Source organism: Bufo gargarizans, chromosome 4 (assembly GCF_014858855.1).
Source record: "Bufo gargarizans isolate SCDJY-AF-19 chromosome 4, ASM1485885v1, whole genome shotgun sequence".
NCBI lineage: Eukaryota > Metazoa > Chordata > Amphibia > Anura > Bufonidae > Bufo > Bufo gargarizans.
In genome coordinates this window covers 124,968,888-124,980,177 of record NC_058083.1, presented here as the reverse complement: position 1 = coordinate 124,980,177, position 11,290 = coordinate 124,968,888, and the positions used below count along the sequence as shown (strand labels likewise).

General features: G+C 43.9%; 1 protein-coding gene across 1 annotated transcript; it reads right to left on the bottom strand.

Moving 5' to 3' along the window:
* Positions 1-2,629: 2,629 nt before the first annotated feature.
* LOC122935269 lies at positions 2,630-5,681 on the bottom strand. The gene is made up of 2 exons (XM_044291029.1): positions 2,701-5,681; positions 2,630-2,659 (listed from the first exon to the last, which is right to left on the bottom strand). The coding sequence occupies exons 1-2, from the start codon at positions 5,560-5,562 to the stop codon at positions 2,630-2,632; spliced, it is 2,892 nt and encodes a 963-aa protein (XP_044146964.1). The 5' UTR covers positions 5,563-5,681.
* Positions 5,682-11,290: the final 5,609 nt, after the last annotated feature.

Below are 11,290 nucleotides of genomic sequence, written 5' to 3'. Positions count from 1 at the left end.
ACACAAGCCTCCAGCTGGGAATTGCCCTTACCTGTGGAAAGCAGCAAGGAGGTGATAAAATATTAACAACTGTGATCTGAACAGAAGAAAATAATAATATGCACAGTTGCCACCATTAGAGTCAGGTTTATAGTGCTCAGAACAAGGCCCATAAGCACACGTTATGTGAATTAGATGAGGACCCCTTGGATATTTGGTCAAATGCAGGATTTTCCTACTAGTAAGAAAAAGTTGTAGCTGACTTGCAATGACTGTAAGCATACAACTTTCTACGGAGCATGTTTATGTTTCTTATCGATTCAGCATTAAAAAATCTACAATCCTTATGTGAATTTATCAGCCTTGGATTTCTAATGTGTATCCTTTTGTAAAATACACGCTGGATGTTGCACAGGCAAATCTGAGATGTGTGATCATACCCTAAAAATACAATAAACACACTGACGTCACAGCATTATAATAACACAATAGTGATGGAATTTCCTTGTTTGGCATAGTGACCATCGGGTGCTCTTGGGACCTAAGGAAGAAACCAACAGGTAGAATTACCAGTTGTGGTTCAAGTCCTGGAGCCAGCTTTCTGCATACCAAGTGCCTATTCTAAGTGCACACATTAATTGTATTCCTTCAGGTGCTCGTAAGGGCACTGGACTGGAATGGAGTAAAGCCTTTATCTAGGTTTATTCATACAATGATAATATGAGGTGTCCTGTATAGGGATGAGCGAACCCGGACTGTAAAGTTCGGGTTCGTACCGAAGATAGAGGATTTGTCACAGACTTTGTCACAGAAGTCCGTGTTCAGATGCTGAATAAAGTTTATTGAAAGGCTACAGCTCAGCCAATCAACAAGCTTTTTATCTGTGGGCACTTCAAAGCCATCACAGTCATGACTAGTATTAGCATGGCCGACGTAGCACATGACCCGGTCTGTATAAATGCTGGCCCACGAGTGGTGCCACCATTCTGCTCTAACTAGTATAGAAAGGCCGCAGCTCGAGTGAGGGACAGTGTTAGGCAATAAGGCTCTGGTGTACTCTGGAGTAAGTCTCTGGCTAAAGTCTTCAAAAACGCTGTGTGTGCAGTCTGCAATAAGGCTCTGGGTGCAGTCTAAAATAAGGCTCTGCACTCGTGAAACGGAAATACGGTAGTTAATCTGTCTGCTAAATCTGTGTGTGACATAAACCCATTTTTGGGGGGCGAGATACACCTCCTTTGCATCCGTGACATGGAAATACAATAGTTAATCTGTTAATTCTGTGTCTGACCTATAGTAATTTTTTGGGATGAGATACACCTCCTTTAAATCTGTGACACAGAAATACAGTTGTTCGTCTGTCTGTCAATTTTGTGGGTGACCTCAAAGAATGAGGATAACATCAAATAAGGGACATGACCATGGTGCTACTGGTGGTGGAGCTCTGGCTGCAGGGAGAGGACATGGTCGAACATTGTTGTCCTTATAAATTATTCTCCCTGATGTTTGGATTTCATCTATGATTATATTCTCACCTATGTCATTTTTGTATCCTGTCAACTAAGCACGCCATTATAGCAACTAGGGCTGAAACGATTACTCGATTGAATCAAGTAATGCGACACAAAAAAATCCTTGATGCAAATTTCTTGCATCAAGGATTAGTTTGTGTTACGGCCCCTTTGTCATCGAATAAATAACAAGAGGAGAGATTCTGACGGGTGCAGTAGTTTTATTCTTTCGGAACAAAGGTGCGCAGCAGGGTTGAATATTATTTTCTTTATTTCCTTGAGCACCGTAAACATGAATATCGTAAGCACCATAGTACCATAGCACCGTGAAAACTGTAAATGACATACAACACACTTATTTACGGTTGTCACCAAAAAGGGGGTTACAGGGTTAATTACAGTTGTCTGCACACACATCTAATTACATTGAACATTCAAAGAAACATGGTTACATGCAAAGTGCCTTGGATTATACAGTATAGCGTATTTAAAACCAAACAGCATGAACAGGGTTTATCTCTAGAACATATACACCTTTTATAACAATGCACACTTTTCTGCATACCTCGATCCACTTGCCAAGGGGGGTACAAACTTTAAGCTTTAGGGATTTTCTGCGGACATCTTCCATGAAATCCTATGCAGACAGCTAACATGTGGCATCTGAGATACAGGAAAAGGCTTTTCTTTTAAGACAGGAAGAAGGAGAGGTCTTGTAATCCTGCTGATCAAAACATTCCCCAGGGAACCAAAGGGAGGCAGAAAGGTTCCACCCAGCAGTAAGTGCTGAACAAGATCCACAATGATAAGCGGACAGTTACACTCCCACCAAATTATGTTATGAATGAACATAACCTAAAAGTCATACATAATTTACAGAACATAACCTTGGCCGCTATAAAACATGGTACATCATACACAATTTAGCTTATAGGTACCTCTGTAACTGGCTACTGTCTTGTGGTGGTATGCTAGTGTATCACTAAAACTGAACTTATTTGCTTTCTATGAGGACTACTAGCTTTTGAATAGGACGTTCAATAATTGAAGGTTTTGATACATAGTCCTTCTTATCTTGCAATCTTCTGTCACCTACTAACACCTTGACTCGACGAACTAGGTCATCCTTTTCTATTGTAGTTTCAATTACACGTCCTAGTTGCCACTGGCATCTGGGAGACATATCATCTTTGATTATGACAATGTCATTTACTTTGAGGTTACGTCGAGGTGTGTGCCATTTCTGTCTTGTGGAAACACTCATGAGGTATTCTCTTTTCCACCGACTCCAGAATTGTTCTGCTAAATATTGCACTCTACGCCACCGTTTAGCTGCATATACGTCTTCCTTTACGAATTCCCCAGGTGGAGGTAATGCAACCTTGGATTTCATCAGGATGAGGTGGTTTGGAGTTAGAGGTTCTGGCGCCTTGGGGTCATTGATTCCATCGACAGTTAAAGGACGGCTGTTAACAATGGCCATGGCTTCATAAAATAGCGTTCTAAGAGAAGCATCGTCTAGTCTACTTGAACATTGGACTGTTGTAGCATTTAGCACATTACGAATGGTTCTAATTTGACGTTCCCAGACTCCACCTGCATGACTTGCGGAAGGAGCATTGAAGATAAACTCACACTGTTTATCAGCTAGGAAAGTTTCTAGTGCCTTTGTGTCACATTGCTTCAGGGCTTCTTTAAGTTCGTTCTTTGCTCCTGTGAAGTTTGTGCCTTGGTCACAGTGAAGTTGGCAAACGGCTCCTCTTAAACTGATGAAACACCTTAAGGCATTGATGAAGGAATCTGTAGATAAATCTTCAAGCATTTCGATGTGGACTGCACGTGAGGAGAAGCATGTGAAGATTAGACCATACCTCTTGTATTCCTTTCGACCTTGTTTGGTGATAAAGGGACCAAAACAGTCCATACCACAGTATGTAAAGGGATCTGAAACTTCTATGCGTTCTTCGGGGAGCTCTGACATACGCTGCTCCTCTGTGGGACGCCGGAGCTTTCGACACTGTACACATTTATATATTAACTTGGCAACTGACTTGCTTCCACCAAGCACCCAAAATCCATTTGCTCTGAGTTCTGTTAGAGTTTGGCTGCGGCCCTGGTGATGAATGGCTGCATGATAGTGGGACAGGATTAATTGGGTAATGTGCCCTTCTTTTGGGAGGATGACTGGGTGCTTTGTTTCTTGACTAAGAGTTGATCTTGACAGCCTTCCACCAACACGAAGAAGTCCTTGAACCAGAATGGGGTCAAGGCAGCTAAGAGGGCTTGAACTTGGGAGACTATCTCCTCTTTGAAGGAGTTTTAGCTCTTGGGGGAAAACTTGCTGTTGAACTAGACCTATCACTACCTCCCCGGCCTCCTTACGTTCCTCCACAGACACAAGATTGCTGCAGTGATACGTCTTCGTTTTTATTCTCCTGATTCTTGCAATCACCTTAATGAGCATTGACCAACTGGAGAACCTGCTCAGACGATTTAGAGTATCAGTTTGTTCATTGGCTTGTGATGCAAGGGTTGTAACAGGTTTGACTTCAGGGTCGCCTACAATTAGTTCTGCTGAAGAGCTTGAAGATGCGTGCACTTCAGATCTCCAAAGGAAACTAGGCCCAGATAACCAACTTGAGGTGGAGATATCCGCTACATGTAGACCCCTGGATGCATGGTCGGCTGGGTTTTGTGTCGTATCCACATAATGCCACTGGGTTGGATCTGTAATCTCTCTTATGAGTTGAACACGATTGGCTACAAACACGTGAAACCTTCTTGCTTCGTTATTGATATAGGCTAAGACTACTTGGGAGTCTGTCCAGAAGAACTCTTTGTCAACTTCTATTTCAAGTTCTGCCTTCAACATGACACTCAACCTTGCTGCAGTGACGGCAGCTGAGAGTTCAAGCCTTGGGATGCTCACAATCTTTGTTGGTGCAACTCTTGCCTTGGCCATTACGAAGCTGCAATGGACTTGATCTCTGTCATTTTTGTACCTAAGGTACGAACAGGCACCATATCCTATGTTGCTGGCATCGGAAAAGTGGTGTAGTTCCACTTTCATTCTGTTACCAAAGTCTGGGGGATGGTAACATCTGGGTATCTTGATTTCCCTTAAAGCTTGCAGACTACTCTTCCAAGCCTCCCACCGTGGACATAAGATCTTAGGAAGTGCTTCATCCCAACTGATGCCTCTGCGGCAAAGCTCTTGGAGAACGCACTTGCCACTCAGTATGAAGGGGGCTATGAAGCCTAGAGGATCATAAAGGGAGGCTACGACTGACAGGATACCACGACGAGTTGAGGGTTGATGCTTTATGTCAGCACTGAAACTGAAGGTGTCGTTTTCAATTGACCACTGAATGCCAAGTACTTGTCCTTCTGTTGTTGAGTCTGGGCTAAGTTTGACAGGTACACTAGTTGTTGCTCTTTCTGACGGAGCAATACAGGACAGGACGTCCCTTTTATTAGAGTTGAACTTATGCAGTCGTAGGCCGGCATTTTTACATAATCCTTGAGTTTCGAGGATTAGATTCGAAGCTTCGCTGACTGTTGGAACGCTAGTTAGGCCGTCGTCGACATAAAAGTTCTTCTCGATGAAGGCTGATGCTGAGGGATGTTCTGACTTGTGTTGTCGTGCAAGATACTTAAGGCCGAAATTGGCACATCCTGGAGAGGAGCTGGCACCGAAAAGGTGAACTGCCATTCTGTATTCTTTCGGTTCTGTTTCCAACTGACCGTTCTCCCACCAAAGGAACCTTAAGTAATTGCGCATTTCTGAGGGGATATAGAACTGATGGAACATCTTTTCAATGTCGCATGTCACAGCAACTGCTTCCTTCCTGAAGCGACAGAGGACTCCCACTAGAGAGTTTATCAGGTCGGGACCTGTCAGCAAGGTATCGTTTAGGGAGATGCCTTTGAACTTTGCCGAACAATCAAAGACAACTCTTAACTTGTCTGGCTTCTTGGGGTGATAAACCCCGTGATGTGGGATGTACCACACTGTCTCTTCCTCTGATAATGAAGGGGCTAGTTCTGCATCACCTTTTCTGATTGTTTCTTCCATGAATGCAGTGTAGTGTTCATGGTACTGTCTATTTCCCTTTAATCTTTTCTTTAGATGATGAAGTCGAATAAGGGCCAGCCTCTTATTGTTTGGTAGTGCCAGTTGACTGTTGTCTTTGAAGGGTAACAGCATCTCGTAGTGTCCATCTTTCCTTTTCATTATAGTTTCCGAGAGAAACTGCACGAAGCGAACATCATCTTGAGACACGTACTTATCTTCATAATTTCTTTCAATGAAGTCCATTTCTAAAGCCTTTAACACATCAGCGACCGGCGGCATTGGCATTTCCTTCACTGCGACTCTGTGTACGAAGCTCTGGCTACCCTGTCTATCAAGATGTGGATTTGCTGATCCTACAATGCTCCAGCCGAGCATAGTTTTTTGAGCGAAGGGTTCATTTTCGGAGCCGATAACAACCTCCAAGGGAGCCAGTGCTGATGGGCAGTCATAACCGATCAGTAGTCCTACTTCGCAATCTTGAAGTGGCTGTAACTTGTTTGCCAAGTGTTTGAGGTGTGACCACTGGAGTGCAGTCTCCTTAGTGGGGATGTGAGACTTATCTACTGGAATGAAATCTCTTGTATAGGCTTGACGGAGTTGGACTTCAACTTCGGAGTTGAAGCCACGCACTTGCAGACCATGAGCAATTTGACTTGAAATAACTGTGTCAACCGCTGTCATTGTGCTGAGCCTTAGCTGTAATGGCTTGGTGCTCACACTTAACTTCGATACCAGGTCTGCCAGAATAAAGGTTGAATCACTCTGTGTGTCAAGTAAGGCATAAGTGAGGATTTCCTTCTGAGGCTCCGTAGTAGCTGACAACAGAACTGGAACAATGCAGGATGTGGCAGACGTATGTCTTGTCAAAGTATGGGACATAACTTTGGGAACGTTGTCGTTTGCCTTATTTCTCATGCCTACTGAATCATCGTTTGATGCCTTGACAGGCTCAGTGTCTCTCTGTATGTGCAAACAGGTTGGATGACGTCGACTGCATATGCTACACGTGTGTCTTCCCTTGCAGTCTTTTGTAGTGTGGCCCTTTCTTAAGCAACCAAAACAGAGATGGTTTTCGTGAATAAAAGCCTTCTTTTCATCGATGGTCTTTACCGCAAAAATCGGACATTTAGCGACACCGTGTGTTTCATCTTTGCAGACTAGGCAAGGTGGTTTCGGTCTTGAAGCTGAGATATTTGGAACGTTGAAGGTAGAGGGCTTCATTTGAGTGCTTGTGTTGAGGGCCTTGGCTCTCTTGGGAATTCTCTCATCTGTCGTCTTGGTACTGAGGAGAAAAGGAGAGGCAATGGGGTTGCATGCAATCTTAGCTTCCCTTTGCAGGAACTCTGTGAAACGAGCGAAGGTTGGGTATTCTTGGGACTTGTCCAGCTCGTCCACCGCGATGCGACTCCATCTGCGCACGATCCATTCAGGCAGTTTCTTGAGAAGCTTGTGGTTTTCTTCACAATCATTTAGAATAGCCAGGCCTTTAACATGAGGAATGGCCTCCACACAACCTTGAAGGAAATCTGCAAACTCTCTTAATGCTACAGGGTCATTTGCTGATATCTTTGGCCATTTAGCCAACCTTTCTCTGAAGGCTCTTTGCACTATGAATGGACCTCCATACCTGTCCTGTAGGATTCCCCAAGCACCTAGATAGGCATCTTCTGAATTTCGGTAGAAGAACCCTTCCACTGCCTTACGAGCTTCACCACCGAGATACCTCTTCAAGTACAGCATTTTTTCGCACACAGGGAGTGGTTTCTGATCAATCAGCGCCATAAAGGATATCTTCCAATCTATGAACTTCAAAGGATCACCTGTGAATACAGTTGGTTCAGGTATAGGGAGACGGTTGGAGATAAGCAGACTTGCAAGTCCTGGGGTTAGACTAACTTCTTCATTTGGTCTTGACACCCCAAGTGGTGTATTTGAAGGTTGAAATGGCACAGCCTTTGGATTCAATGAGTTTCGTGGTTCATTATTTTGGCAGAGGTATTGCACATTGTGGTCTGTCTCCTGTTCGTAAATTTCGAGACTATCATAAGCGTTGTAGGCTTTCACTCTTGCTGCAGCTACCTTGACTTCATTTTCTGCTTGTAGCTGTTGTAGTCTTGTCTTTTCCTCGTCCAACTTCAGTTTAATTTCTGCCTCTAGTTTGTTCAGCTTAGCTTGCTCCTCGCGCATCTGTTGCGTCGCCTTTGCCTGTTCTATTTTGGCTGCAAGATCTGCTTCTGCGTCAGCGCGTTTGCTAGATCTGGAAGTAGCTCTTGAGCTTGCGTTGGAGTCTGGTGATGGCTCTGAGAGGACAGTTTCTGTTTCTGAGTTTCCAAAGACTGACTCATGCTCTTCTTTATTAAGCACCATCCTCACCCTTTCCTTCTCAAGTTGATCGTTAAAGATTTCATCTACATTCTCTAGCCGCTTGCTGATGAGGTTGCAGATTTCAGCCGTTAACGCGGTGCATGCATCCATTTTCTTAACAACGTACGGGGTAGTGGAATTATTTCGGCACATGGACTCATACTGTTGGTGCACTAACGCTTCTTTGGCTTTAATCTCTTTCAATCTTGTATTAAGGTCTTCGGTTGAGCAGAAACCTTTTAACTTTGTCCTACATTCCTTTGCTAGCTCCTTCCAAGAGTTGCACACCTTGTTGAATGCCTTTTCATTTTTCTTAACTGTTTCTTCGTGCATTTCTTTGCCCTTTTCTGTTAGGCTTCGCTCTCTAGAGCTGGATCGTACCTGTTGTGACTCTGTGGGTTTGTCTGTTTCTTCAGCAGGTGACAACATTTTGTTCTAGTGTGCCTTTGCCTTTCAAGTGTGAGTGTGCCTGAAACCTAACTTGAATGAGTGTTGGCTCAAACTTGCTACTAAGGGCTACGACAGATAACAGGTGTTCACACTTGTAACTAAAGATTAGCAAACAATGCATACAGTACTACAAAATGTTTTAAACGAATATACTGCTGACACTTTCTAACCAGACAATTAACCCTTTCTGTAAATAACTGCAGTTTAGTGGATTAGGAACTTGGAAGATAGCGTTGCTTTAAATCTGACACTAGGCCTCTAAACACGAATATAATAACTTGATCACTGGTTTAGCAAAATATTAACTATTTGGCTCGCATAGTAGTTAAGGGCGGCTTCCGGATCACATATAAAGAACCCGCTATATTTAAAAGTCCACGTGACACGTTTACTGTTTTAGCCAAGTCTCTGTTGCCAAGATGGCGTCCGCACGCGTCTTGCGAGGCGTTGGGAAGCCTTTACTCACAGTTCGATGAAGACAGCGACGCAGCTGGTGATGTCGAGTCTCCACCGCAGCGACGAGTTTTCACTGTTACGGCCCCTTTGGCATCGAATAAATAACAAGAGGAGAGATTCTGACGGGTGCAGTAGTTTTATTCTTTCGGAACAAAGGTGCGCAGCAGGGTTGAATATTATTTTCTTTATTTCCTTGAGCACCGTAAACATGAATATCGTAAGCACCATAGTACCATAGCACCGTGAAAACTGTAAATGACATACAACACACTTATTTACGGTTGTCACCAAAAAGGGGGTTACAGGGTTAATTACAGTTGTCTGCACACACATCTAATTACATTGAACATTCAAAGAAACATGGTTACATGCAAAGTGCCTTGGATTATACAGTATAGCGTATTTAAAACCAAACAGCATGAACAGGGTTTATCTCTAGAACATATACACCTTTTATAACAATGCACACTTTTCTGCATACCTCGATCCACTTGCCAAGAGGGGTACAAACTTTAAGCTTTAGGGATTTTCTGCGGACATCTTCCATGAAATCCTATGCAGACAGCTAACATGTGGCATCTGAGATACAGGAAAAGGCTTTTCTTTTAAGACAGGAAGAAGGAGAGGTCTTGTAATCCTGCTGATCAAAACATTCCCCAGGGAACCAAAGGGAGGCAGAAAGGTTCCACCCAGCAGTAAGTGCTGAACAAGATCCACAATGATAAGCGGACAGTTACAGTTTGTGTCATGTGACCACAGAGTGGGAGTGAAGCTCTTGCTATTACTTACTGCTCCGTGGTCACCTGCAATGTCCTTTGACTGCTTGTGCACTCCAATCATGGCAGGGTCTCCCTCTCGCCTTCAAATGCAATGTTCAGTACCAGAGAGCAGGCAGTTACACGGACACCTAGGCTGTAGTGCCCACAGTGCAGGCAGTGCGCGTGACACCTCAGGCTCACAGCAAGGACCCAGCGATAGAAATTGGAAACTGCATCTCAGAGCCAGTCTATCAGGCCCGGCTCCGGGTCCGCATTTCCGTTCCTGAAAAAAATAGAACATGTCCTGTTCTATTAGTGCCAGCGATGTGCGGTCCGCAAAATGCGGAACGCACATTGCCGGTGTCTGTGTTTTGCGGATCCGTGGATCTGCAAAACATGCTACGGACGTGTGAATGGGGCCTTAAGAATAAATGCCTCCAGGTGACTACCACGTTCATATACGACAATGTGAATGGGATGTTGCTGTTCATGGCTGGTAAGGTCTGGTTTTAATGTACCAGCGGGGCTACTAGGCTGGCATGTATGTGTAGGGAAGGAAGGTGGCACCATCCTGTAGAGGAGACTGGTGCTCAGGCTGAGAGCCATGGTGTCTGGACCTATGCGTTCTGCTTGCAAGTCACAGGCTGCTAAGCCGGTCTTCTGGAGATGACAAGCAATATGGCGACCTGTGTATATGACAAGTACAGCCTTGCATGTGGTACTCTTCACTCAGTGTTTTCCAAGCTCACTAAAATTCCCCACTGGCATAGATAGCGCTGTCCTTAGTGCCCTATTGTTTCTGGTCAGTAGTTATAGAGGTGCCCAGAATTATGGTGTACCAGCTAGATGTGCCCTACCTGAGGGCAGCAGAATCTAGTGACCCTGTACCTCAATCTAAATCTCTGTTAGCAGCACACTGTCTGCTGTCCACATCCATAGTTCCGTTAGACGGCCCCTCCAAAAACATAGAGCATGCCCTATTCTTGTTTGCAATTGCGGACAAGAATAGGCGTTTCTATCATAGGACTGACCATGTGCGTTCCGCAAAATGCAGAACAGACACGGCCGGTATACCTGTTTGCGGACCTGTTTTGGTCTTGTGAATGTACTGGTATACTGAAGGCACTGGGGGATAGTGGAGCTGATGGCACTGGGTGAAACTGATGCACTTAGGTGGATCACACAAGGGGGAACGAAGGGTGTTGGGATCTGATGGCAGGGGGTCTGATGAGTTTTTATAAAGTAAAAGTCTATTAATTCATTTTTTTCTTATTAGAGTACTCGATTAATCGTAAAAAATAATCAATAGAATACTCGATTTCTAAAATAATCGTTTACTGCAGCTCTAATAACAACCACCCGCAATGTCATGGATAGTTCCTGGTAGAGCCGGAGTTGTCTCCCTTCCATAAAAACTAAAACCTTGGTCAGAAGCTCAGTTCCTCACACCATTGATCAATTCATGTCTGAAACTGACTTATATTTACAGGTTTTTTTTTTTTTTATATATATATTTTATTTATAGTGCAAAAAAACATATCCACATAACATTTATAATATTATAAAGTCTAAGATCATCCCCGGCCCACCCCATCTATTCCCCCCCCCCCCCTCCCAACCTTGCAGGAGGAAAAAAAAAAAAAAAAAAAAAAAGGTACATATGCATGCATACACATATACACACACATACATACGTGCAT